General features: G+C 35.7%; 1 protein-coding gene and 1 pseudogene across 1 annotated transcript in view; one reads left to right on the forward strand and one right to left on the reverse strand.

The window, feature by feature from the left end:
* Positions 1-26,965, reverse strand: part of Zfyve9 (zinc finger FYVE-type containing 9) — a 141,234-nt gene that overhangs the window by 61,437 nt on the left and 52,832 nt on the right. Inside the window, 6 exon segments of the mRNA XM_047546644.1 lie at positions 8,464-8,619; positions 10,352-10,474; positions 12,331-12,451; positions 17,915-18,084; positions 19,698-19,874; positions 22,715-22,814. Of these exon segments, the coding sequence (XP_047402600.1) occupies positions 8,464-8,619; positions 10,352-10,474; positions 12,331-12,451; positions 17,915-18,084; positions 19,698-19,874; positions 22,715-22,814 (847 nt within the window).
* On the forward strand, positions 864-1,994 carry LOC124990343 (glyceraldehyde-3-phosphate dehydrogenase-like; annotated as a pseudogene).

A 26,965-nucleotide genomic window follows, 5' to 3' on the forward strand; every position in this document is an offset into this window, starting at 1 on the left:
ATTTAACTTGCAAGGTTGAGTTCTATGTTTAATTAAAATTCTCCTCTTGCTTTGTTCTAAAATTAAATCTCAAAGTTGAAAATTAACAACTGTAAATCTTATCATGCTCATGTAAATATAAATCAATGTTCTCCTGAATTAATAGTTTTCTTGAAGAGAAACATTAAAATTGGAAGACAGAGCTGAAGAATGTACCCCAGGATCAGTAGAGAAGGATAAAGAGTCAAATTATACAAAAGAGCAGTTAGATATGGATGGATGATTTCAGAGGCTCCAATATTAAAAAGGAGTTCCAAAGGAAGACAGTGGAAGGAATGAAAGAGAAGTAACGTTCAAAGATTCAATAACCATAGATTTTCTAAATAAATAACAAAATACATTTTCAGATCAAAAATATACTTTGAGTACTCAGCAGTAAAAATAAAAACAAAATCATATGTGCAGACACAGACCAATAGAACAGTATAGAGTCCAAAAACACCCATTCATATAAGAATAATTAATATTCAGAAACAGTTTCAAGGTGTCTCAACAGTGAAAAGATAACCTTTTTAACAAATGCTGCTGGAATAACTAGATAACCACTTTAAAAAAAAAAGAACTTAAGGTTTTATCTCATTTACTGCACAAAAATTAACTCAAGGGTTGGGGATATAGCTTAGTGAAAAAGCACTTGCTCAGCATCCATGTGGCTCTGAATTCCATCCCCAGGGCCTCATTTAAAAAAAAAATAAATAAACTCAAAACAGATCATAGATCTAGAAAAACGTCTAAAAAATAATATAGAAGAAACTGCTGTGGGCTCTCTGCTCCTCCCCGTTCGACAAACAGCCACTTCTCAAATCGTGCAGTGCCAACCGCGTCCCTGAGACACCATGGTGAAAGTAAGAGTGAATGGATTTGGCCATACTGGGCACCTGGTCACCAGGGCTGCTTTCAACTCTGGCAAAGTGAATATTGTTGCTATCAAATGACCCCTCCATTGACCTCAATTACATGGTTTACAAGTTCCAGTATGATTCTACCCATGGTAAATTCCATGGCACAATCAAGACTCAGAATGGGAAGCTTGTCATCAATGGAAAGTCCATGTCCATCTTCCAGAAACGAGAACTCGCCAACATCAAATAGGTTGATGCTGGTGCTGAATATGTTGTGGAGTCCACTGGTGTCTTCACTACCATGGAGAAAGTCAGAGCTCATTTGAAGGACGATGCTAAAAGGGTCATCATCTCTGCCCCTTCTGCTGATGCCCCCATGTTAGTGATGGGCATGAACCATGAGAAGTATGACAACACTCTCAAGATTGTCAGCAATGCCTCCTGTACCACCAACTGCTTAGCTCCCCTGGCCAAGGTCATCCATGATAATTTTGGCATTGTGGAAGGACTCATGACCACAGTCCATGCCATACTGCTACTTAGAAGACTGTGGGTGGCCCCTCTGGGAAACTGTGGCGTGATGGCCATGCAGCTGCCTAGAATATCATCCCTGCATCCACTGGAGCTGCCAAGGCTGTAGGCAAGGTCATCCCTGAACTGAATAGGAAGCTCAATGGCATGGCTTTCCATGTGCCCACCTCCAATGTATCAGTTGTGCATTTGACCTGTCTCCTGGAGAAAGCTGCCAAATACAATGACATCAAGAAGGTGGTGAAGCAGGCATCAGAGGGTCCCCTCAAGGGCATACTGGGTGACATGGAGGACCAGGTCGTCTCCTGTGACTTCAACATTGATACCTACTCTTCCACCTTCGATGCTGGGGCTGGCATTGCCCTCAACAACCATTTTGTTAACCTCATTTCTTGGTATGACAATGAATTTGGCTACAGCGACAGAGTGGTGGACCTTATTCCAAGGAGTAATGGACCATTTGCCCCAGCAAAAACACCAAGGAAGAGACAGGCCCTCAGCTGGGGAATCCCTGCCCCTAACTCAGTCCTTCAACACACTGAGAATCTCCCCTTATCCCAGGTTCCATCCAAGACCCCCTGAAGAAGGGGAGGGGCTTAGGGAGCCCTACGGTCACATACCATCAATAAAGTTCATTGTAAACTGCTCTCCCCCCCAAAAGAAAAGAAAAGAAAAGAAATTGCTGTGACTTTAAGGCAAAAGTTAAGGCAAATATTTCTTAGAAAACTAAGTATAGCTGGGCATGTTGGTACATGACTTGAGAGGCTGAGACAAGAAGACCGTAGTTTCAAGGCCAGTTCAGTCACTTAGTGAGGCAATAAATAACTTAGAAAAACACTCTTGAAAATAAAAAATAAACAGGACTGGATGATATAGCTTAGTGGTACAGTGTCCTGGGTTCAATCCCCAAAGCCACAATAAAAAAAAAAAATAGAAAACTAAAGTATAAACCATAAAAGACTGATGTTTAAACTGGACCTCATCAAGATTCAGAATTCTGCCCTTTAAAAAACAGGAAAATGAAAAGACAAGCCGAGCGAAGAAAAAAATATTTGCAAAAACACGTATCTGATATAGGAGTTGTATTCAAAATTTATTAAGCACTAAAAACTCAAGAAAACAACCTATTTTTATGTAGGCAAAAGAAGAGATATAGACGGTGCTATGGTTTGGATATGGACCTGGTTTTGGTATCCCCCAAGGATCCATGTGTTGGGAGGTTGATTCCTAGGGTGGAGGTACTAGGAAATGGTATGGAATATTTAAGGTCACTGGGGGCCCTGCCCTCAGAAAGATGAAGGTAGTTCTCTGAGAGAACTGAAAGGACCAAGTCTGGTCCCACTTAGCACTCTGTTTCCTGGCTCAAGATGTGACCAATTGCTGACACTGACTCCTACCACTGCCTCTGCTATCTGTCACAGTGCCCTCATCAAAACTGAGCCCATGCAGGCCTCATGCTCTTAAGCCTCCAAAACTGTGAGCTAAATAAACCTCATTTCCTTCTTAAGTAGCCTGCGACTAATACAAGATGATAAATAAGTAAATGAAAAAATGCTCAATATCATTAGTCAGCAGAGCAATCCAAACTAAAATCACAGAGATACAAAGAAAAGCAAAAACAAATAAATAACAAAGTGTGTATGATGGTTTTTCATTGCTGGGACTAAAATGCTTGACAAGAACAACTTAGAGGAAAAACAATTTATTTGGAGCTCATGATTTCATAGGTTTGAGTCCATAGATGGCTAACTCCCTTGCTCTGGACCCCAGGAGAAGCAGAACATTGTGACCAAAAGGCATGGCAGAGGAAAGTTGCTCACCTCATGGCAGCCAGGAAACAGAGGGGCGGGGAGAAGAGGAGGAAAGGAGCTGCAGGGAAGAAAAACCTTTCTAGGGCACACCCCTGTGACATGCCTCCTCCAGTCATGCCCCACTTGCCTACAATTACCACCAGATCAGTCCATTCAAACTAGGATAGAATGATTAGATCACAGCTCTCACAATCTAATCTTTTCACCCCTGAATATTCTTGCATTAACATAGAAGCTTTTGGGGAACACCTCATATCCAAACCATAATATTCCACCCTAAGCCCCAAAAGCTCATGTCCATCCCACAATGAAAAACACATTTACTCCATCTCTAAGAGTCCAATAGTCTTAAAGACTCCAGCACTGTCTAAAAGTCTAAGTTCAGACTCTCCTCTGAGACTCAAGGCAAACTCTTGGCTTTGAGCCTTTGTAAAAGTTACATATATTCAATATACAATGGCATAGAGTAAACATTCCCATTCCAAAAGGGAAGAATAAGAGGCATAGAAAGAAGGGTAGAAGCAAAACAAGACCAAAACCCTGATGGGAAAACAGATCCTGTAACTCCTTGTACAACATGTAGGACACATGGTATAAGATGTTCTCTCCACAAGGCTTGGGCAGCCCTGCCCCTTTGGTCTTGGTGGTTGCAGGGCACAAGGGTTATCTTTTAGCCTGGCTCACTCAGCAGCCAGTAGCTATTCTCAGCAGACAGTCCACATTACTGGCATCTCTTAATTTCTGGAGTCTCCAATCCAGTATCATCCTACGGTATAAGGTGGAAGGAAGCAAAAACAAGAGATAAAGGTACCAATCCTACCCATAAGGGTGGAGCCCTCGAGGTCTAATCATACCTTTTAAAGTTTCTACCTCTCTATACCATTGTAATGGTAATTGAATTTTGACATGAGTTTTGGGAAGGACAAACAATCAAACCATAAATATACCAAATTTTTAAAAATAAAGTATTAAAGGAATTCAGAAGAAGAAATTACTTCTGTCTGGAGGCTCATCATTTTATAGAGCAGTGTTCTTTAAGACCTAAGAAAAGAGACAGGATTCAGATAGTTGGGTGTTGGGCAATAGTATGGTGGGAGAATACCATAATCACCAGTAATGAAGTAGAAGTATATCAGAGTTTATAAAAAAAAAAAAAAAACAAAAAAAAACAGGAAATGTTTAGTTCGGTCACAATGTAATAAGCATGAGGAAACAATTAGTGGGAAATGAGACTGGAAATGTAGGATCAGGTCATGTAATATAGGACCAGGTCATGTAGAGTATGAAGCTGGTATATACAGTTTATTCAAAAGGAAATATGAAGCCAAAAAAATTTTTTTAATGAGAGGGAAACAGAGATTAACTCCAGAAAAAATAAATGGTAGGTACTAATCCCATTTCATTCAAATCTATGTTCTGAATGTTTGTGTGCAAAACCAAAACAAAACAACAATAACATATACACACACACACACACATATACAAAAATAGAGCAAAGAAGGTGATATGGGAAAAACAAGGTACAAATTACAATCTCCCATAGCACTAAAATATCCAGGGGCATCCTGAAACTCTCAGAATGCAATCTCTCACAAGTAACAATTTTTCATCTCACTACAGAAAGCATGAACAACTATATATGACAAGTATATACACCAAGCAAAAATAGATGAACACATTTTAATATTCATATATATTGTTATTAAATACATGGAATTTAGGTTTTTTAATTCACAGGAAATTATAAAGAAAGTTCATTCAAGGACCTTTAAGTCTTTTGGAGGGATTCACAGCACAGTAGCCATTAAACTAGTGATAAGAGTAGTCAAGGCTTCCACATTCAGGAGAAATTTGATACAGTTTGTCAATTCCATACAATGTGCCACAGAGAGATGAATAATGAATTGGGATAGTTTTAGAACACCTAAAATATGTTTCATCTGATAAAAAATTATAGTGAAATATAGGAAGTCAAGCTAACTACCCTGATTATCTAAGCACAGGATTCTTAATAAAACATGCATATCACAGATATTGTGCATATCTGATTTTATAAAACTGATGTACTATTAATACACAAAGGCAACTGAAATAATAAAAAGAACACTGGTTCTGACAGCTTTACTCCTAACTTTGCCACCAACTAGGCTTGTGATTTAGTCAAGCCATTAACACATCTAGATTTCATTTTACTCATCTAAAAAATAGTTTATACTAAACAAGTGAAGATACTTTCTAGTCCCAATATCTGAATAGCTGTGAAATAAGTTCTATACAAGGAGAGATTCTTTACATCTCATTCATGCTTTGAAATGTTATTTACTTTGTCATATGTATATATGTACATGCCCTCATCCTACATTATGGAAAATACCTTAAGATGACTTGGATATATTATAGCCTGACCTCATACTACCATTATTTTATAATCACTTCCAAGTAATTTTTCTTATAAAAATTTTCATATTTTAGTAGTTCCAAATGATCTGCTGGTGTATTTGGACACTTTTTAAAAATGTGTAACCAGGAACTCAAAAACTTTAATGTCAACCCTCCCCCCCAAATAATCTAATTTAAAAATGGGCTATAGCTGGGCACAGTGGCAAATGCCTATAATCCCAAGGGCTCAGGAGGCTGAGGCAGGAGGATCACGAGTTCAAAGTCAGCCTCAGCAATTTAGCAAGGCCCCAAGCAACTCAGTGAGATCCTATCTTTTAAATAAAATACAAAATAGAGCTTGGATGTGGCTCAGTGATCAAGTGCTCCTGAATTCTATCCTCAGTATCCCCAACCAAAAAAGGACTATAGAGTACAAAAGATATTTCTCAAAAGAAGACATACAAATTGAAAAAGTATATGAAAAAAGTTCAATATCAGTAATCACCAGGGAAATGCAAACAAAATCCACAATGAAATATAGTCCGAACCCAGCTAGAATGGTTATTATCAAAGTCAAAAACAACAAATGGTAAGGGTGCTGAGAATGGGAAACTCACACTGTTGGTGGGAATGTAAATTAGTACAGCCCCATGGAAAACAGTATGAAAAGTTCTTAAAAAGATTAAAACAGAACTATGATGTGATCCTCAATTCCATTACTGTGTATATATCCAAAGGAAATTAAATAATACTATCAAAAATATATTTGCACTCCCATGTTTACTGCAGCACTATTCATAGTAGCCAAGATATAGAATCAACCAAGGAGTCCATCAAAAGATGAATGATGTGCAGTGGTGTACACCTGTAATCCCAGTGACTCCTTTAGTAAGGCCCTAAGCAACTTAGTGAGACCCTGTCTCAAAAAATAAAAAGGGCTGGGTAAAGTGTCCTGGGTTCAACCTCTAGTACCAAAAAAGAAAAAAAAAAAAAAAAAGATGAATGGTAGGGAAAATGTGGTATATATTATAGAAAATTATTTGGTTATAAAAAAGAATACAATCTTATCATTTGTAGCAACATGGGTAAACTGGAGGTTATTATGTTAAATGAAATAAGCCAAACACAAGAACAAATACCATACTTTCTCACTCAATTGTGGAAAGTAAAAGTGAATCTAATAGAAGAATGGAGTGAAATAGTAGTCACTAGAGGTTGAAAATGGTAGGGAAAGGATTAGATAAAGGACACCAAAACACAGTACGATAGAAATTAGTTCTGTTTTCTTCAGCACAGTAGGGTTAACTACTGGTTACAATAATCTATGATAAATTTTAAAATAACTAGCAGAGCATAAAAGTTCCCAATGCGTAGAATGATTAATGTCTTTGGAGATGCAAGTAGTTATTATTATCCTGATCCAATCAATACATTCTTTATATATACAATTATTATACCATACCCCATAAAATTTTACAACCATTATGTCTCAAAAATGCATAACTATTTATGCAATAGTTATTCATAACTATTTAGTAACTCATGCCATAAGTCACATTCTTTCCTTACAGATATCTCCCAAGACTCCATTCGCAGCCCTGATTTCTCCACATTAGCCTAACCCATTCACAACCATTAACTTCAACTATCACATGAAAGCTGTGTCTCCCAAAATCTGTATGGTAGCCCAGATCAATCTTCTGATATCAACATCCATATACCTTCTATTCACATATTTCACCTGACATCATGAATTCAAACACAACAAACTGAACTAAGAACTTGTCTTTTTCTCCTCTGCCAGATCTGCTCCTCTCACATTCACCATCTTAACAAAATCAACCTACTCAGGTGCCAAAGACACAAATTTGGAGCTAATCTTGACTCTAACTCTAGCCCCTTGTATTCAGTTAGCAAACTGAATTGACGCATCAATGCCTTAAATATATGTCTCCAATACTCTTTATTCCCACTGCCATTACTTAAGTTAAGCTCTGTAATTTCTTCCTTAATTCCTGAAGTTGCTTTTTTTTTTTTTTTTTTTTTTTTTTTTTTTTTGCAGTGCTGGGGATTGAACCCAGGGTTTTGTGATTGCAAGGTAAGCAATCTACCAACTGAGCTATATCCCCAGGCCAATGAAATTGCTTTTTAAAAAAATTTTTTGAGTATAATTTTTATATAGCCCCCTCCACACACAAATTTTAAGTATACAGTTCCATGAGTTTAAATAAATGTAAAGTTGACCATACTAATTGATTTTGAAATGTGAATATTCAATAGTTTTTACATTATAATATATAAATAATGATACCTTGGTCTGGGTTGTAGCTCAGTGGCAGAACACTTGTTAGCATAAGTGAGGCACTAGGTTCAATCCTCAGTACCACATAAAAGGAGATAAATAAAATATTGTGTTCATCTACAACTAAAAAAATTTTTTTAAAAATAAGATCCTGATTGACTTATGATTATGTTTCCTTCTACAAGGCACCAATGTCATAAACCTCAAGCAACTCAAAGGAAATTCTTCTTACATCAAGGTAAAAAGATTCCCTTACAACTTTTGATCTTAGCTTTGTAAAATAATGTGAACCACATAGGTAAAGCATTAAATGTGTAATTTTCACAAACCATGGAAAGTTCTAACTTGCCACTAACATCAAAATCCAGGGATGGGTATGTAGTTCTGTGGTTGAGTATTTGCCCAGCATGTGCAAGGCCCTGGGTTTGTTCCCCAGCACCACCAAAAAAAAAATTTTTTTAAGTCCAATACCATGTTTCTAAATCTACCTTTTATTTTTTATCTAAGTCCAAAATTTTTTATCATTTACTAAGGGTGCAAAGTTATAAAGCATTCCCACCTGCCAGAGCATCACGATAAAGCTGCACAAAATGATTAAAGATGTCCTTTGGCAAACACTTTTCATCTGGTAGGCACTGCAGAAGGATGACTATCTCAGACTGACCCACTGCATGCATTCCCTTGGTTGTGAAACACCAGCACTTCCTGTTCACATCTACAGATGAAAGAAAAATATAAAAATAAAGACATTCTCCTCAATCCTGTTCTTTAAAAAGATGAATAGAAATCTATGTTACAATACAGCAAAGAATAAAATAGGTCATACTGAGTTTGTATAATTCAAACTCAGTCATTGCATTGAGCCAAAGAACAATTGTAGAAATTAAAACATGCCAATGCCTCTGGCTCTTTTCTCAACATTTAAATTTTTAAATTCTACTATTAAAAGACACAATTAATAAAAGAAACAATATTCTATTAATAACAGAATACAACCAAAATATACCATATAGATTACAGGATATAGTCCTCTACCTTTATTTAAAAAAAAAAAAACACTTTACCAAAGGAAATAATTACTTAAATAAGATCAGAAACAACAAAAATAAAAGCCAATATTATAGTTTAGGTTTCAGGTTGTGACCTAAAGAAAGTATAATTTATGTCTACTTGTTAAATTTAATCTGTGATTAAATATTATTAGTTTAATTATAGTCCTTTCAGGGGGGCAATTATAGATCATCAACAATATGATGTTATGTGGTTTTATGCTATAAAAAATGTTGAAAAGGATGACTTTTCTAGACTACTTACTTCCACTTTTTCACTTCGGGGCTGTGAAGATTTCAAAAAAGCAGAAGCTATATATATTAAAAAACTATTCAATATCCTTGACACTTATCATTTGTACCCTAACACAATAGGATCCCCGAAGGTCATGAAAAAGAATCCAAATAAAATTATGAATACCACTATGCATATCAAGGCTAATAAAAGATTCTTTTTTTTTTCACTTTGAAAATTATTACTTTATGTATCTAAACAGATGTGACCAATCCAACTATATTAAAAAGGCATACACTATAGGAATTTCAGGTTAGCTAATTTATAAGCATAACCTATACAAAAAAACTTATGTACAGTACATGGAAATTTCAAGCAGATTATTGTAAATCTGATCCTGAAAGGAAAGGCAGAAAGCATTAATAACTGGCCCAAAATACAAAGGTGTAATGATCAAGTAAGCCAGAAACGTACATTTCATCAATGTCGAACCTCTAAGGAATTGGTATATATAGGTGCTTCTTGTTTCTAAGGTCAACTTAAAACAAGTACATAGTGAGTACTAAAGGACTGTTCCCCAGAGCTTTCTCCTTCCTTCAAAACTGTCTCATCCAGGATAAATTCATTCTCTATTTTCCAATACCATACTGGAAAAAAATCAAGATTTTAAGTTACTATCCTCTTTCTTGTTCTGATGCCCATGAATCCAGCACTAAGAACTGAGAAATTTCTTCTGAATCTTCATTTGTGATGAATTAAAGTTTTACTACATATTAGTTAACTAATACTTTTCCCAAATAAGGTTCTATACCACGATTAAGGTTTCTGGGATTAAAACCTAGTATGTAATTTGTCTGGCCCTCCTGAATAATTTTTTCACTTCCAGTTACTCTGATGGTGAATTATGACGAACATAACCTATCTCAAGAACTTAACTTGATCTGAGTTCCTCCAGGGAGAAGTCACCTATCTCACCCCTGTGACTAAAGGCAAGAGTTTCAGTTTATATGATTTTATGTAAACTAACTTTTTCAGAACTTTGTTTTCAGTAAGATGTAGCTCTATATAAAAATTATTGTGTAAAGAATTTGAAGGTTTTATTTACTATCTATGAGTCTGTAAAGTAACTCAATTTAATTAAAAAAAATAAATTTCTAACTTACAATTTACAATTTTAACCATTGACAATAAATTTGCATTTAAAACAAATACAAGTGGATCAGGGCCACCATCCTCCAATTGCTGCATTACTGAAATCTGTGATGGTTTCTCTTCCACAGCATAGTCTGTAAGGAGAGAAAACATTGTAATAGATTGGTTAAAGGGACAGATTGAGAAATAAATCTAATGGAGAATGGGCTGATTATTCACAGGAAAGAGACAAACATTTGATTTATAAATGGGGTGAGTATAGGTCCTGGTTTGTACCTGCTGTCCAAGCATCGAGTGCCTTTTTTCACTCTAAATAGTAATCCAATCCAGTTTGGATGATAAGGTTATCCTTTGTACAGACATCTCCCTATAAGATTTGTGCCACATCAAAAGATAACCTCTTTATTTAACTAAAATTTCAAATTATCATAACGACATCACATAATAAATGTTCTAAGCTGGGTGTGGTGGCACATCCCTGTAATCCCCAAGACTCTGGAGGCTGAGGCATCACAAGTTCCAGGCCAGCCTCAGCAACTTGGTAAGACCCTGTCTCCAAATAAAACATGGATAAAGAAACTGTGTGTGTGTGTGTGTGTGTGTGTGTGTGTGTGTGTGTGTACACACACACACACACACACACACACACACACACACACACACTGGAATATTACTCAGCCATAAAGAATAATAAAATTATGGCATTTGCAGGCAAATGGATGAAATTGGAGAATATCATGCTAAGTGAGATAACCCAATCTCAAAAAACCAAAGGACGAATGATCTCGCTGATAAGTGGATGATGACACACAATAGGGGGTGGGAGGGAGGCAAGAATGGAGGAAGAAGGACTGTATAGAGGGAAAAGAGAGGTGGGAAGGTTTGGGGGAAGGAAAAACAACAGAATGAATCGAATACCATTACCCTATGTGAATGTATGATTATACAAATGGTATGCCTCTACTTCATGTACAGAGAAACAAGACATATCCCATTTGTTTACAATAAAAATAAATTAAAAAAAAAAAAAACTGTGGTTGTAGTTCAGTGGTAAAGCACCCCTGGGTTCAATCCCTATTACCACAGGGGGGAAAAAAAAAGAAAAAAGCAAGCCTGATGTCAAGGAGATCAGGTAAAAAACTAAAAACTAAAACAAAAGGAAACAGAGATTATTAATAAACCTCCTGAAAATGAATGCTGATTTGAATACATCAATAATATACTTTAATATACTTTAATATAAAGTTAAGGATTCTTTTGACCAGATAATAATTTTACCTTTTACCAGAACTCCCTAAAAAAATGTACATATGACATACATAAAACATATATTCATAAGCATCATGTGTATATATATGTATATAAAGGTTTTTTTTTGTGGCAGTGCTGAGTATAAAACCCAGGGGCTCACACATGCTAAAAGTACTTTTTAACAGTGAATCTCTTATTTAAGTCCTCATCATATTTATTTATATGTATCTTTCTGAATGTATTAGACTTTAAAACAAAAAATTAATGTCCTGACTGTATCAGAGTGAGCCAATTCTAGAACTCTTGAAAGTATTATGTGCTTTGAAATATAAAGGAAAAATCTCTAATAAACTATCTTTACATTATAATTAATATTATATTCCTCCAAAGAATGAAAATGACAATAATATAAAAACATAAACAGGGGCTAGGGCTGGGGCTCAGTGGTACAGCGCTTGCCTAGCATGTGTGAGGCACTGGGTTTGATTCTCAGCACCACATATAAATAAGTAAATAAAATAAAGGTCCATCAACGACTAATAAACATATTTAAAAAAACATAAACATCTACTCAAATAATTAGGAACAACAACAATTGTTTTCATGGCATTGGGGTAATGCTTTTTATGTTGGATAGGAGAAGGATAGTAATCACTCAAACTCTTGTCTCCTTCCCTTAATCAGAAGACAATATTTGGCATATATAACTATACCTGTTTAAATATGTAAATCCACATACCTCCTTTCACACCGGTGGAGATGAGAATGGGGGGAAGACCATCTTCAGGAATAAGGTTCATTGCACTTCCAACAGGACTTCCAACCTGAGTAATACTCCCAGAAAATAAAGAAATGTCTGCCTAGGAAAAGCAAATCAGCAAAGTGAGCATTGAAGGCAGTCTGAGACTTTGGTAGAACATAGTTAAGAATAAAAATGGGAATTTAAGTAAATATTTGAACTTTACGCTTTCTGAAAAATAGCTCAGGATACTAAAAAATTCACAGAAGCTTTATTCATAATAAGAAAAAAAACTCAATAACAGAATGAATCAAACACTATTACCCTATGTAAATGTATGATTACACAAATGGAATGCCTTTACTTCATGTACAGAGAAACAACATGTATTCCATTTGTTTATAATAAAAATAAATTTAAAAAAACTGGAAATAATGCAAATATCCACTAACAAGGGAAAAGATAAATTAGACATGTATACACAGTGGAGTTCAGTAATAAAAATATCAATTTTTGGTGCAACAACAACATGGATAAATCTCATAAATTTTATGTTGAGCTTAAAACACAAAACATTTATATTATGGTTTCATTTATAAGGAATTCAAAACTAGGCAAGAATAATCTATGATGGCAGAAGTCAGAATAATGGTTACCTTGAAGAACAAATAGAAGGTTTTGACAGAAAAGTGCATGAAAGTACCTTCTGGGGTGATAGAAAGGTTCTGTATCTTCGCCTGGGTGATGGTTACATAGATACATGTAAAATCACGTTGTCTCCTAAAGGTTAATGCTCTTTAAGCACTCTGCTATATTTTAGATCTGAAAAGATACTGAAACTATTTTTTTTTAAATATGCTCATGTCTTGCCACACTTTTGTCTATATTATCTATAGTTTAGGACTATAAGATTTTAATGTTTTTGCTAAAAATATTTTTCAGTGTGGCCAGTATGGCATTACATGAGATTTGGAAAATTCTATTAACAAGTCATTATAACTGATTTGAAGGCCTGGTGCCAGAAATACAGCAATCTATTACAACCTGCTATTTAATGATGCATAAATCCACCCTTTAATAGAAAAAGAAGTGGTCATCTGGCATCTACTTAAATACCTTTTATGAAAAGGAAATCACTCCATTTACTAAACACCTATTAAATACTAAGCACTCAACTAAGCTATAAAGTAAGAAAAATGTATTTCAGTCTGGACTTATACAGTTTGTTTTTCCTCAAATTACAAATAAATACTAAAAAGTGTTGAATAATGTGAGAGCACAGAAATAAAACAACTTGGTTAGTTCCTTTTACTGAGTCAGATCTTGTTTCCCTACAGCATTCATTCACTAGAGTTTCTGCATTCATTTAAAAATATTTATGTTTTACATGGAATTACCATATGACCCAGCTATACTACTCCTTGGTATTCAGCCTAAAAAATTAAATTCATCATACTGTAAGGATACATGAATACCCATGTTTACAGCAGCACAATTCACAACAGCCAAATTATAGAAACAGTCTGAAGCAGCCTAAGTATCCTTCAATGGATGAATGGACAAAGAAAATGTGGTATGTACACATAATTGTAAGGAAGAATGAAACTGAGTCTTTTGCAGGAAAATGGATGGAAATTGACACTGCTGTGTTAAGTGAAATAAGTCAAACTCAGAGGTCAAGGGTCATATGTTTTCTCTCATATGTGGAAGCTAGAGAGGAAAAAGGGAAAGGAAGGTTAGGGGTGATTGCATAAAAAAGCAAAAGGAGATTAGTACAAGAGAGGAAAGAGACCAGGGATGGGAGGAAGAGAAGAAGGGAAGTTCTGGGGAGGGATATTGGCAAAATAATATTGTTATATTGTGCGCATGCACAAATAAGTACAACAAATCCCACCATTATATGCAAGTATAAACAACTGTAATGCATCAATAAAAAAATGTGGAAAAATTTACATGGAAAAGCAAAGGAATAGAATGAAGATGTATAAGGACAACTAAAATGTTTTAAGAACCTAATGTACAAAGAGATGTAAAGAAATCTAACAGAAAAAAGAAAAATCACCATATAAGTTCCATATCCATAACTGATTCAGATAAGAATCATCAAAGTAAAATAATTGGCTAAAAAGTGTCAGGGAACAGAATACTCACAGTCTCAGATTACCCTTCATATTATTTATTAATTACAAAAAGGAAAATGTACTCTTGCAATGGAGAAACAGCAGACATCATCTTAACCAATTACCAAACTGATACTTCTTGATATGATCCACTAAGAAATGAACACACCTTCTGTAGTATTATTATCCTTGACAAAAATGTTTAATCTGAAACTAATCATGAGAAAAAAAATTAGACAAATACAAGTTGAGGACATTATGTAAACTATGGTCCAAATGCTTTAAAAGTAATAATGATAATGAAAGATAAAAAAGGTAGGGAAAAGCAAGATTTAAAAAAAAAGCAATTGAAAAAGACAATTAAATGCAACTGTGACCCTTGATAGGATCCTGATTTTAAAAAATAAGTGTATTTTATTTAAACATTTATGTGTCTGTGCATGTACATGTATGTATAAATGAAAGTTTTAAGAACTTTATTGAGACAAATGGGGAAACATGAATATGGATTATATAACAGAAAGTAGAATTATATATTAAATTTCCTCCTCATGTGATCATTGTACTGTGAATATGTAGAAAATTACTTGTTCTTAAAAGATACAAGCTGAAGGATCAAGTAGTGAAGTGCAACTAATCTTCAAATTGTTCACTGAAAAAAAGAAAAATGTGTGTTTGGTGGTAAAGTAAATGTGGCAAAATGATAACAGCTGGTAAATACCATAAAGAGTACATGAGGTTTACTGCACTCCTGCAAATAGTTCTGACTCTCTCTGCAGCCATAGAATAAAATCCCCCAAAACAGACTTAGAAATACATAAAGGCAGACAGGACATGATTTAATGTTCCTTCTCCAACCAGAAAACTCAGTTATGTTTGTGCTATGGTTTGTATAAGGTTTGAGTGCCTCCTCCAAGGTTTCATTTAAAATTTAATCACTATTGTGAGGTATTAAGAGGGTAGTAACTTGATCTAACTCTGGCATTTAGAGGTGGGGCCTTTGTGAGGTGGATAGGATAAGGTTGTTAGTAAAGTAGAGCACTGTGATTGGGTCCTGGTAGCTTTCTAAGAAGAAGGAGAGATCCCAGAGGCTCGGAAAGCTGAGACAGGAGGATCACAAGTTCAAAGCCAGCCTCAGCAACTTAGCAAGACCCTAAGCAACTTAGTGAGACTCTGTTTTTAAATAAAATACAAAAAAGGGCTTGGGATGTGGCTCAGTGGTTAAGTGCCCCTGGGTTCAATCCCTGGTACCAGGGGGAAAAAAAAAAAAGGCGACGACTACAGATGGAAACCAAAAGAGACATAGATATGTGCCTATCTCTCACCAGGTAAATGCCCTTCACTTCCTCAGGATTCAGGATATCACTAGATGCTGGTCCTTGATATTGGACCTTCAAAACTGTGAGCCAAAACAAATCTTTTTTCATTAAACTTACCTAGTCTGTGGTTGTTGTATTATTAGCAACAGAAAACAGACAGATATAGTGTGTCAATAAATTACCTTAACGACATGCAATTTTAATTACGATCAAGTTCACAAATGATATGGAAGTATCTAAAAAAATACTATTAAACATAAATATAAATAATTAGTAACTAAAAATTCTATGAAAACTTCAGGAGTAAAAAGTTCATCTAATCCAAATATAAATTGTGGACTCTGAGTGATTATGTTATCAATATAGATTCATTAGTTTTTAACTGTACCACCCTGGTGGAAGATGTTGATCATGGGAGAGGCTATGTACATATAGCTGGTGTGCAAAGGGGCAGCTACTAGGGACTGAATCAGAGGTGGAGCAAGGGCAGAGCTAGTTTATCCAACATGTACACTGCCCTTGCCATTACATTACTTTTTGCAGGCAAGGGCATTAGTCAAGGGTGTGGGCCAAGGGCAGGGCTAAGGACTTGAGCTAGGCTGCTTAGTAAGGCATGTTTTGCATTTTAAAGGTTCAAGGGCATTTCCTCAATTCTAAAGGCTTATATGCATTTCTCTTGTGATACTCAGTTCATCTTTCCTTTTCTGTATTACCAACTTTATAGCTCATGAGGACAGGGATTGTATGAACAATCTCTCCATCCTCCTCTCAAATTTTTCAATGTACCAAAAGTTGCTCTACAAAAATCTTTTAAAAAGTCTTATCCAAACTTTTAACCTCTAATTAAAAAAAAAAAAGATAGACATAAATACTTAATTGGAATTTATGGTCTTATAACTTTACCAAATTGAAGGAAGCAACTAGCAATAGAAAGGGACTCACAGTATAAAAGGTCCTATGTGTATATCTTTGATTTTGGTTCTAGGTGGATATTTTCTCATTGACTCCAAAAAATGTAGTTGGTATTTGTCTTCTTCTGAATATTAGGATCCACAGAAAGAGAATACCATTAGCCCTCAAATGGTGACTGGGACTTCTACAGAGAGGAAAGTGAGAGCCTGGTTCGAGCCAGTTCCTTTAGATAATTTGCACTATCCTTCTATCTATTAAGATAATGAGGGGCTGGGGAAATAGCTCAGTCGGTAGAGTGCTTGCCTTGTAAGCACAAGGACCTGGGTTTGATCCCCAGCACCCAAAGAAAAAAAAAAAGATAATGATGTGTCAACTTCTTAAACTTTGGAACCCTGTTTTAAAATCTTAAATGGAAACACAACAGGACAAACAAAAACAAAAACCAAGAGGTGCCTGGGTTGAAGAGAAGCATAGCTGAGTTCCTCAGTCATTTTCATATACCCCACCTTTCTTCATCATGGCACTCTCAAGATCACCACAGAACTTGAGAAACATGGTTTGAAAACCAATGTATCTGCCAGGCATAGTGGTGCATACCTATCAACCTAGAAAATTAGAAAGCTGAGGCAGGAGGATTGCAAGCTCAAAGTCAACCTGAATCAAAATAAAAGGGCTGGGGCTGGGGTTGTAGGTCAGTGGTAGACTGCTTGCCTAGCATGTGTGAGGCACTGGGTTCGATCCTTAGTACCACATAAAAATAAACAAATAAAATAAAGGTATTCTGTTCATCTACAACTACAAATTTTTTTAAAAAATAAATAAAGGGGGTGGGGGGTATAGCTTAGTGGTAAAGTGCTCCTGGGTTCAAGCCCCACCTCCCCCAAAAAAAGAAAGAAAAAAGAAAAACCAGTGAATTAAGAAACCAGGATTCTTTCTAGCCTGACCGCTAGCTATAGCAGCAGCTTGAGTTCACTTGAGAGCAACCTTCATGAGAATCTTTCTCTTGGGGGCGGGGGTAACCCTCTCTCTTAAGAAAACCTTCTATAGAACAAGAACACGCTGATTTTGCCACGTTTACTTTACTCTTATACACACCTATGAATACTTGTTTGCACTATCCAAAACCTTCAGGGTTCCACACAAAAGTCACTCAACTTAGCAAAAGGCAAGAAAGATGCAGCACAATGCTGAGCAAAGAATACTCACTTTTAGTTACTGTTTTGTTTTTCTTACCTCTGTTGGTAGAGGACTGGTAGTTACTGGCTTGACTGGGTCATGTGACACAGCCAGGGTTCCTGCAGAGGAAGTTCCATTCATTGTTAATTTGGCTGCATCAGCAACTTCTCCATTGGGCAAGATCCCATCAGCAAACCAAACTCTCCTCTGCTCTCTGGGCTGAGCCACTTGAGGACAGGACCAGAAAAATAAAACGGGCATCAATGTGAAATTAATAGTGTTTCTGGCATCAAAGAAGAGAAGGTCACCAATTCCAGATGTACAAAGAAATCACTATTTGGCATCTTACAATCAGAAATAATATTAGACCTATAACTGTGTATGAAAATGGTTTATAAATAAATAAAAAATACATGTTTAAATATATATTTTGATATAACTTTTAGGGAAAGATATAAATGCTATGTTTTAAAATATTTAAAATTCTTAAACACATCTATGATTATGTCTTATACTCACACTGCTTCACTGACAGAGAAACTTAGGAAAGTGTTTTAAGCACCTTCAACTCATAGCAGGAAAAAAAAATCTATCAATAGAATCCACGTCTCCCCCAAATTATGAGGTTTCCACAGAAATTAAATATCTAGAAAAGTCATATGATATTTTTAAAGGGCAAAAGATGCCCTGAAGAATGCTGAAGAAGAGTTAGCACAGATATATTAAGAACTGGGAAGCAAACTGACCAGATCTTTGGCTAAAGTGTAAGTGAAGAAGAAAAAGATAGATCTGGCAGTACAAAGTAATTTGCATTTTAGTAAAGGACAGGGAAAAGCTGGAAAACTGAGTCTGATGAAACAATATCTGTACATCCAGTTCTGGAAATCAGTCAAAACAAAGAGACTAGGGAAGAACAACAAAAATGACAAATGAAGTAAAGAGAAAAAAGATTTTGAGAAAGAAAGCCTGAACTCACAAAAACACAAAGGAATGTCACTGAGGGATGATCTGAAAAGAAGGGAAAATGGGGAAGAGTATGATAATCTCAATAGAAATCTTTGATCTTCAAAAGGGAAGGGAGAGCTATTTAGCAAGGGGAAGAGAATATTACTAGATGAAAAGACATAAAATTAATGAAAGAAGACTGATTTTAATTATTGAGGGACACAGCTTGATAAGATTACTTTAAGGAAATATATAATTATTACTTCTACTATTCATAATCCTCTGAATTTATAAAATGCCTTTCATCTGACCATATCATAATCATAAAGAAGTAATAATCCAAAATAAATTAAGCCTATAATTTCCTATCTGTCATGACATAATCAGAATTCAAGTTCTGGATTTAAAGGTCTGTGTACCTGTGATAACATACTCATGTTTTTCTAATGGATAGATTAAAAATGAAAAGAGAAAATGGTAACATATATTCCAAAAAGCAACACTAGAATGGGCTGGTAAGGACGAACTCTCATTTTTATCACTTAACAAACTCCTATAAAGAACATTAAGATAGGCTTCAGGCAAGAATATTACAGGCTGATTTCAATTCTCCAACTCTTTTCAAGTATAAGTAGTGTAATCATTCCATTCTTAAATTGAAGAGTAGACTGACATATTTTTAGAAGTGCCTACAAAATATCAGGCAATACAATATTATTTTTTACTTGCTCAGATAGAATGTTAACACATTTCTCACCTTGTTCTTCCACTTTTAATAACCACTCAAAGGGACTGATCTATAGGGTTTTAAAGAATTGTGCTGTAAAGTCACATCAGCACCTTTTCAGAGGAACTTGGTGAGGAGAAAGAGAGAGAATAGCACATGATCCCCTACCTTCTGCTCCAGGGTGCTTTAAAACTCCCACAGGTACCATCACAGTGGGAGGTGGAGAGCTCAGGGCTCCTGAGGCCTGAGCTTGCTGCAAGGGAGGGATAGTAGAACAGTATTCAGCAGGATTGTTAGGGTTAGGGCTCTGGCTTGAGGCACTCATCATGTTCTCCCAGGCTTGAGCTAAAGCAAATACAGACACAATCAATGTGAATGGATTGCAAAATATGGACATCAAGACCTCCACAATATTGGGTAAATAATGTAGCTCCTCCTCACTGATACTCATAGTATGTCTCTCTTTCAGCTAGTGAAGATATTAAAGAGATATGTGATTTTATTCAATAAAAGAGACCATTTGTGCACATAAAACTATTTGGCTGGAGTAAATGAGAATTATATAATATTTTTAAAAAATAATTATATAATGCTTCTGATACAATTAAGAGTAGATCAGTCTGAGTTAAAGACTAGATCCATGGCTTCCTTAAAGGAGACTGTACACTTCCTTAATAGGGAGTGATAATATCTAACTTTAAGGATTTACATCTGAGATAGTCAGGTGTTTAGGGCTTTGTTTTATTAATTAATGCATTTTATAAACTACAAAAATAAGGGGCAATAACAATATAACTCTGTTGTATGGTTTATTTCCAGACTTTTAGGCTCTTAGTTGAGAAAAAATCTCATTCAAAAAATTCAGAAGCATAAAGCTCAGGATAAATCTCTCAATATTTTTATGAGTTCTGCTTTTATACACTCATTATCCTGTAGAAAAGAATCCAACAATATAATAACCATTTCACATCTTTGGTGTGTCTCAAAAGCATAGGACCCATTTGAACATGAAAATGTGCCAATATAATTGTGATCCATCAATATAAATGATCACAAATATGTTAAGATTCTGTATACTCTATAATTTTATTAAATACTGACATATCAACTGTTGTCTTTAAAAGTAAACAGGATGAAAGGTGCTACAGAAATAAAACATATCAATTTTTATTTTTGAGGTTCAAGTAATACCATGCCCAGGAATAGAAATTCTCCAGTTTTTTAGTATCTTTTCAAAAATCTCAATCAACATCAAGGAATGATCAATAAGATTTTGAATATTCATTGCCTCCAAACCGAAAGACAAGGCCAGTAACGAAAGCTATGTTGCTTTTAAAGCACTGCAGGAAGAGGGAAGGAAGAGAAAAGGAGAAAGGAAAAAGAGGGAACACTGAAAAGCATCAAATTAAATATTCAGAAAAAGACTGGGCTAAGCCATGCAAGAGGAAAGACGCTGGAAAAACCAAGTGGATTACCTTAGGATCCCCTATTAAGGGCCTCCTTGACTTAATAAAAAGTAATATTCCATATGAATCCTCTGCCATTTCCTTCATCTTTAGCTATACCAAGTTTAAAAAATTGCCATAAAGTTGAAAGACCTCATTGAATAAAAGAGGTATTATGTATCATAATTAAACGACATACTCTTTCTGTGGATGTGTCCAAAGTGAAAGCAGTGGAATAAAAATCATCCATTAAGCAACTGTATGAAATAACCACCATCCAAAAAGTGACCCTTAAGAGTAGAGAGAATGATTCATAATTGATCAAAATTATAAGAATTCAGAAATGGGAGGAAATTGGGTGGATCATAGGAGATTAGAATAGATCAGATTAATTGACATGCAATAGGTTAATAAGCCAGCAACAGGAAAACATCACTATGAGCAATGCAGACAGACAGAGCAGGAGGGATCTCAGAGCAGTTAAGTTCCAGCCTCCATGAGTACACTATCTGGGCATAGGCAGCAGTGGTGTCTAAGTCCAACATTTTATGGCAACTATACAAAGACACATTCAAAGATAAAATACTATAATCTGATCAGTTTTATTTTTTCTCTTTATAACAATACTGACTGTTTTTAGGTTTTGGTGTTTGCTTTTAATTTAAATGCACCAGGATTCATTTCCACTCCCACAAAAAATACATAATTAGTTTCATTTACCTTCCTCTGGCTATATGCTTTTACCACACAACAACTTAATTAAAAATCATTATTCTTAGAGTAAATCTAAGTAGTATTAAGGAAATAATTGAATAAAAGTACAACTTTATACCTGACCTGATGCTAAATTTTATTTTATTTTTTGTACCAGTGATTGAACTCAGGGGCACATTCCCAGCCCTATTGTCTTTTATTTAGAGACAGGGTCTCACTGAGTTGCTTAGCACTTCGCTATTGCTGAGGCTGCCTCAGCCTCCTGAGCTGCTGGGATTACAGCCATGCGCCACCTGGCCAAAATATTTATTTTAAACAAAGTGAACAACAACAAAAAAAGTTCTGTTAAGAATATGGAATGGGATTGTGGCTCAGTGGTAGAGCATTTGCCTAGTATGTGTGAAGCACTGGGTTCTGTTCTCAGCACCACATACAAATAAAGGTTCATCAACAACTAATAAAAATTAAAAAAAATTTTTTTGAAAAAGAATATATCCTAGGGCTGTGACTGTGACTCAAGAGTAGAGTGCCTGCCTAGTATCTGTGAGGCACTGGTTGGAGTCTCATCACCAGACATAAATAAATAAAGTAAATAAAAGAAAAAAAAATTTTAGAAAAGAATGTATCCTAAGTTATTATGGTGTTCCATAGAAAAGGAGAGATTCTCTGAAAAGAAAAATCTTGCCTGATTTTAATATTTAATATTTCATCATCTAGGTAGTAAATAGCACCTAACCCCAACCTTTTCGGAGTCATTTCTCAGAAACATAGACCATTACATAACACCTAATTTCCAAAGAATTTCATACTTCTCATAAAACTTACCTGAATTTAGTATTCTATTCATTAAATTAGGCACAGGAATTCTGAAATGCTAAGATACTTTCAAAACATGAAAATTAAGCTCGATATTTTTAAAGTTAGAACATTTGAGAAGGTGAGCAACTTGTAAAGAAAGGCATGGGGGAAAGTAGCCTTTTCATAGGAATCCTCAATGACTGGGAATCAACCTGTTTTAATACTTACCATTCATTAGCACTGAATGGCAGATTACACACACTCTAGCTTCCTTTCTGTCCATGTATAACAGTTTACATTTCAGGCTACAGCAGGAAGCACAGAAAACCTGTGGAGGGAAAAAACATACTAAACTTACTAGGAAAACAGTGTTAAGGGCCAGGCATGATGGCACAAGCCTGTAATCACAGTAACCTGGGAAGTTTAGGGAGGGGATCACAAATTTGACACAGCCTCAGCTATTTAGCCAGACCCTCAGTAACTTAAGGAGACTCGAGATACTGTCACAAAAGAAAAAATAAAAGGGGCGATGACATAGCTCTGGTGTAAAGTACCCCCGATTTTAATCCCTGACACCAAAAAACAAAACAAAACAAAACAAAAAATGCAAAAGGAGCAAATCAATATGACCAGTACTGACTGATGAGCTCTATTAGACTTCAAAACCAAAAACTTCAAAAGAAAATGCAGTTCAGGAAGCTGAGCAATTCAAATCAAGAATGAGATTTACAAGTCTTATCAATAATAAGGAAATCAATGAAGTCTGCTGAAAATAAAAATTCTGGGCCAAGGTCACACAGCAAACACATAACAGGACAAAACAAAACAAAACACCAAGAGTTACCTTTAGGCAAATTTCTATGCACAGTATTACATAACACAGCGTTTAAAGATAATTTTATCTGCTATTTTTATTTGAAAAGGAATTACAGGATAAAATGAACTCCGATTGGAATTCCTGGGTTTTAACTTCTGTTTTCTACTGCCCTTATGTGTGGAATAATCACACTAGCTGTTTTCACTGGTTTGCTATAAACGACAGGAATCAAAACATATAACTCAATCATAAAAATAAGTACAGCTTCAGCTACAGGAAATCAAAGCAGGCAACCATATCAGCCATGCCAATTTCCAGAACCTTTTTTTGGTAATGAGGACTGAACCCAGAGGTGCTTTACCACTAAGTTATCTCCCCAGTCCTTTTGATTTTTTTTTTTTTTTTTTTTTGGTACTGGGGATTGAATGCAGGGACACTTGACCACTGAGCCACATCCCCAGCCCTATTTTGTATTTTATTTAGAGATAGGATCTCACTGAGTTGCTTAGCACCTCTCTTTTGCTGAGGCTGGCTTTGAACTCACAATCCTCCTGCCTCAGCCTCTCAAGTCACTGGGATTACAGGCATGCACCACCACGCCCAGAAACCCTTTTGATTTTTTTTTGACATTTTCTATTGTTATTTTTATTTGCATCTTGCCTAAAACAATTAGACTCAGTCCTTTTAAAAGAGCAAATGGCTATTTCCTTTTTTTCCATTTTTTATTGGTACATTATAGTTGTACGTAATGTTGGGATTGTTACATATTCATACATGCACACGATATAACAATATAATTTGGCCAATATCATTCCCTAGTATTTTCCCTTTCTCTCCCATACTTCCTCCCCTGGTACCTTTCCTCTATTCTGCTAATCTCCCTTCAATCTTTAAGAGAACACCCCCTACCTTTCTTTTCCTTTTTCCTCTCTAGCTTCCACATGAGTGAATACATATGACCCTTGACGTTCTGAGTTTGGTTTAATTTGCTTAACATACTGTTCTCTAATTCCATCCATTTTCCTGCAAATGACATAATTTCATTTTTTTTTAAGGCCAAAGAAAACTCCATCATGTATACACACCACATTTTTTTTTATCCATTCATCTATTGATGGACACTTAGGCTGGTTCCATAGTCTGCCTATTGTGAATTGTGCTGCTATAAACATGGGCAGGCATATAACGCTACAGTATGATGACTTTAATTCCTTAGGATAAATTCGAAAGAGTGACATAGCTAGGTCATAGGGTGGTTCCGTTCCTAGTCTTTTGAGGAACCCCCATACTGATTTCCAGAAGAAATGTACTAATTTAATTCTACCAACAATATAACAGTGTTCCTTTTTCTCCACATCCTTTCCAGTATTTGCTGTTTGTATTCTTTTTTTTTTTTTTTTTTTTTTTTTTTTTTTGCGGTGCTGGGGATTGAACTTAGGGCCTTAAAGGCTTGCGAGGTGAGTACTCTACCAACTGAGCAATCTCCCCAGCCCTGTTTGTATTCTTGATGATGGCCATTCTCAGTGATGTGAGATGAAATCTCAGTGTAGTTTTTTTTTTCAACTTTAAAGAGAAAAGGTTTATTTATTATTTTTTTATTGTAAACAAATGGGATACATGTTGTTTCTCTGCCTGTACATGGCGTAAAGGCATACCATTTGTGTAATCATAAATTTACATAGGGTAATGTTGTTTGATTTATTCTGCCATTTTTTTTTCCTTCTCCCCCACCCCTCTCACCCCTCCCCTCCCTCTATACAGTCCTTCCTTCCTCCATTCCTGCCCCCCTCCCTAAACCCAACTCCAACCCCAACACTAACCCCTCCCACCCCCCATTATGTGTCATCATCCACTTATTAGCGATATCATTCTTCCTTTGGTTTTTTGAGATTGGCTTATCTCACTTAGCATGATATTCTCCAGTTTCATCCATTTGCCTGCAAATGCCATAATTTTATCATTCTTTATGGCTGAGTAATATTCCATTGTATATATATACCACAGTTTCTTTATCCATTCATCAGTTGAAGGACATCTAGGTTGGTTCCACAATCTGGCTATTGTGAACTGAGCAGCTATGAACATTGATGTGGCTGTATCTCTGTAATATGCTGATTTTAAGTCCTTTGGGTATAGGTCAAGGAGTGGGATAGCTGGGTCAAATGGTGGTTCCATTCCAAGTTTTCTAAGGAGTCTCCATACTGCTTTCCAGAGTGGCTGCACTAATTTGCAGCCCCACCAGCAATGTATGAGTGTACCTTTCTCCCCACATCCTCGCCAACACCTGTTGTTGCTTGTATTCTTGATAATCGCCATTCTAATTGGGGTGAGATGGAATCTTAGGGTGGTTTTGATTTCATTTCTCTTATTACTAGAGATGTTGAACATTTTTCCATATGTTTGTTGATTGCTTGTAGATCTTCTTCTGTGAAGTGTCTATTCATTTCCTTTGCCCATTTGTCAACTGGATTATTTGCATTCTTGGTGTAGAGTTTTTTGAGTTCTTTATAGACTCTGGAGATTAGTGCTCTATCTGAAGTATGATTGACAAAGATTTTCTTCCACTCTGTAGGCTCTTTCTTCGCATTGCTGATAGTTTCCTTTGCTGAGAGAAAACTTTTTAGTTTGAATCTATCTCAGTTATTAATTCTTGCTTTTATTTCTTGTGCTATGGGAGTCCTGTTGAGGAAGTCTGGTCCTAAGCCGACATGTTGAAGCTCTGGACCTACTTTTTCTTCTATAAGATGCAAGGTCTCTGGTCTGATTCCGAGATCCTTAATCCATTTTGAGTTTAGTTTCGTGCATGGTGAGAGATATGGGTTTAGTTTCATTCTGTTGCATATGGATTTCCAATTCTCCCAGCACCATTTGTTGAAGAGGCTATCTTTTCTCCATTGCATATTTTGGCACCTTTGTCTAGTATGAGAAAATTGTATTTATTTGGGTTTGTGTCCGTGTCCTCTATTCTGTACCATTGATCCACCTTTCTATTTTGGTACCAATACCATGCCGTTTTTGTTACTATTGCTTTGTAGTAGAGTTGAAGATCTGGTATTGCGATACTCCCTCTTTCTGCCAAGGATTGCTTTAGCTATTCTGGGTTTTTTATTCTTCCAGATGAATTTCATAATTTCTTGCTCTATTTCTGTAAGGTACATCATTGGGATTTTAATTGGAATTGCATTGAATCTCTATAGCACTTTTGGTAGTATGGCCATTTTGACAATATTAATTCTTCCTATCCAAGAACATGGGAGATCTTTCCATCTTCTGAGGTTTTCTTGAATTTCTTTCTTTAGTGTTCTGTAGTTCTCATTGTAGAGGTCTTTCACCTCTTTTGTGAGATTGATTCCCAAGTATTTTATTTTTTTCGAAGCTATTGTGAATGGGGTAGTTTTCCTAATTTCTCTTTCTGAAGATTCATCGCTTATGTATAAAAATGCATTAGATTTATGTGCATTGATCTTATATCCCGCTACTTTACTGAATTCACTTATGAGATCTAAAAGTTTTCTGGTGGAATTTCCTGGTTCCTCTAAGTATACAATCATATCATCAGCAAATAGGGATAGTTTGAGTTCTTTTCCTATTCGTATCCCTTTAATTTCTTTGGTCTGTCTAATTGCTCTGACTAGAGTTTCAAGGACAATCTTGAATAGAAG

Source organism: Sciurus carolinensis, chromosome 1 (genome assembly GCF_902686445.1).
Source record: "Sciurus carolinensis chromosome 1, mSciCar1.2, whole genome shotgun sequence".
Classification (NCBI taxonomy): domain Eukaryota; kingdom Metazoa; phylum Chordata; class Mammalia; order Rodentia; family Sciuridae; genus Sciurus; species Sciurus carolinensis.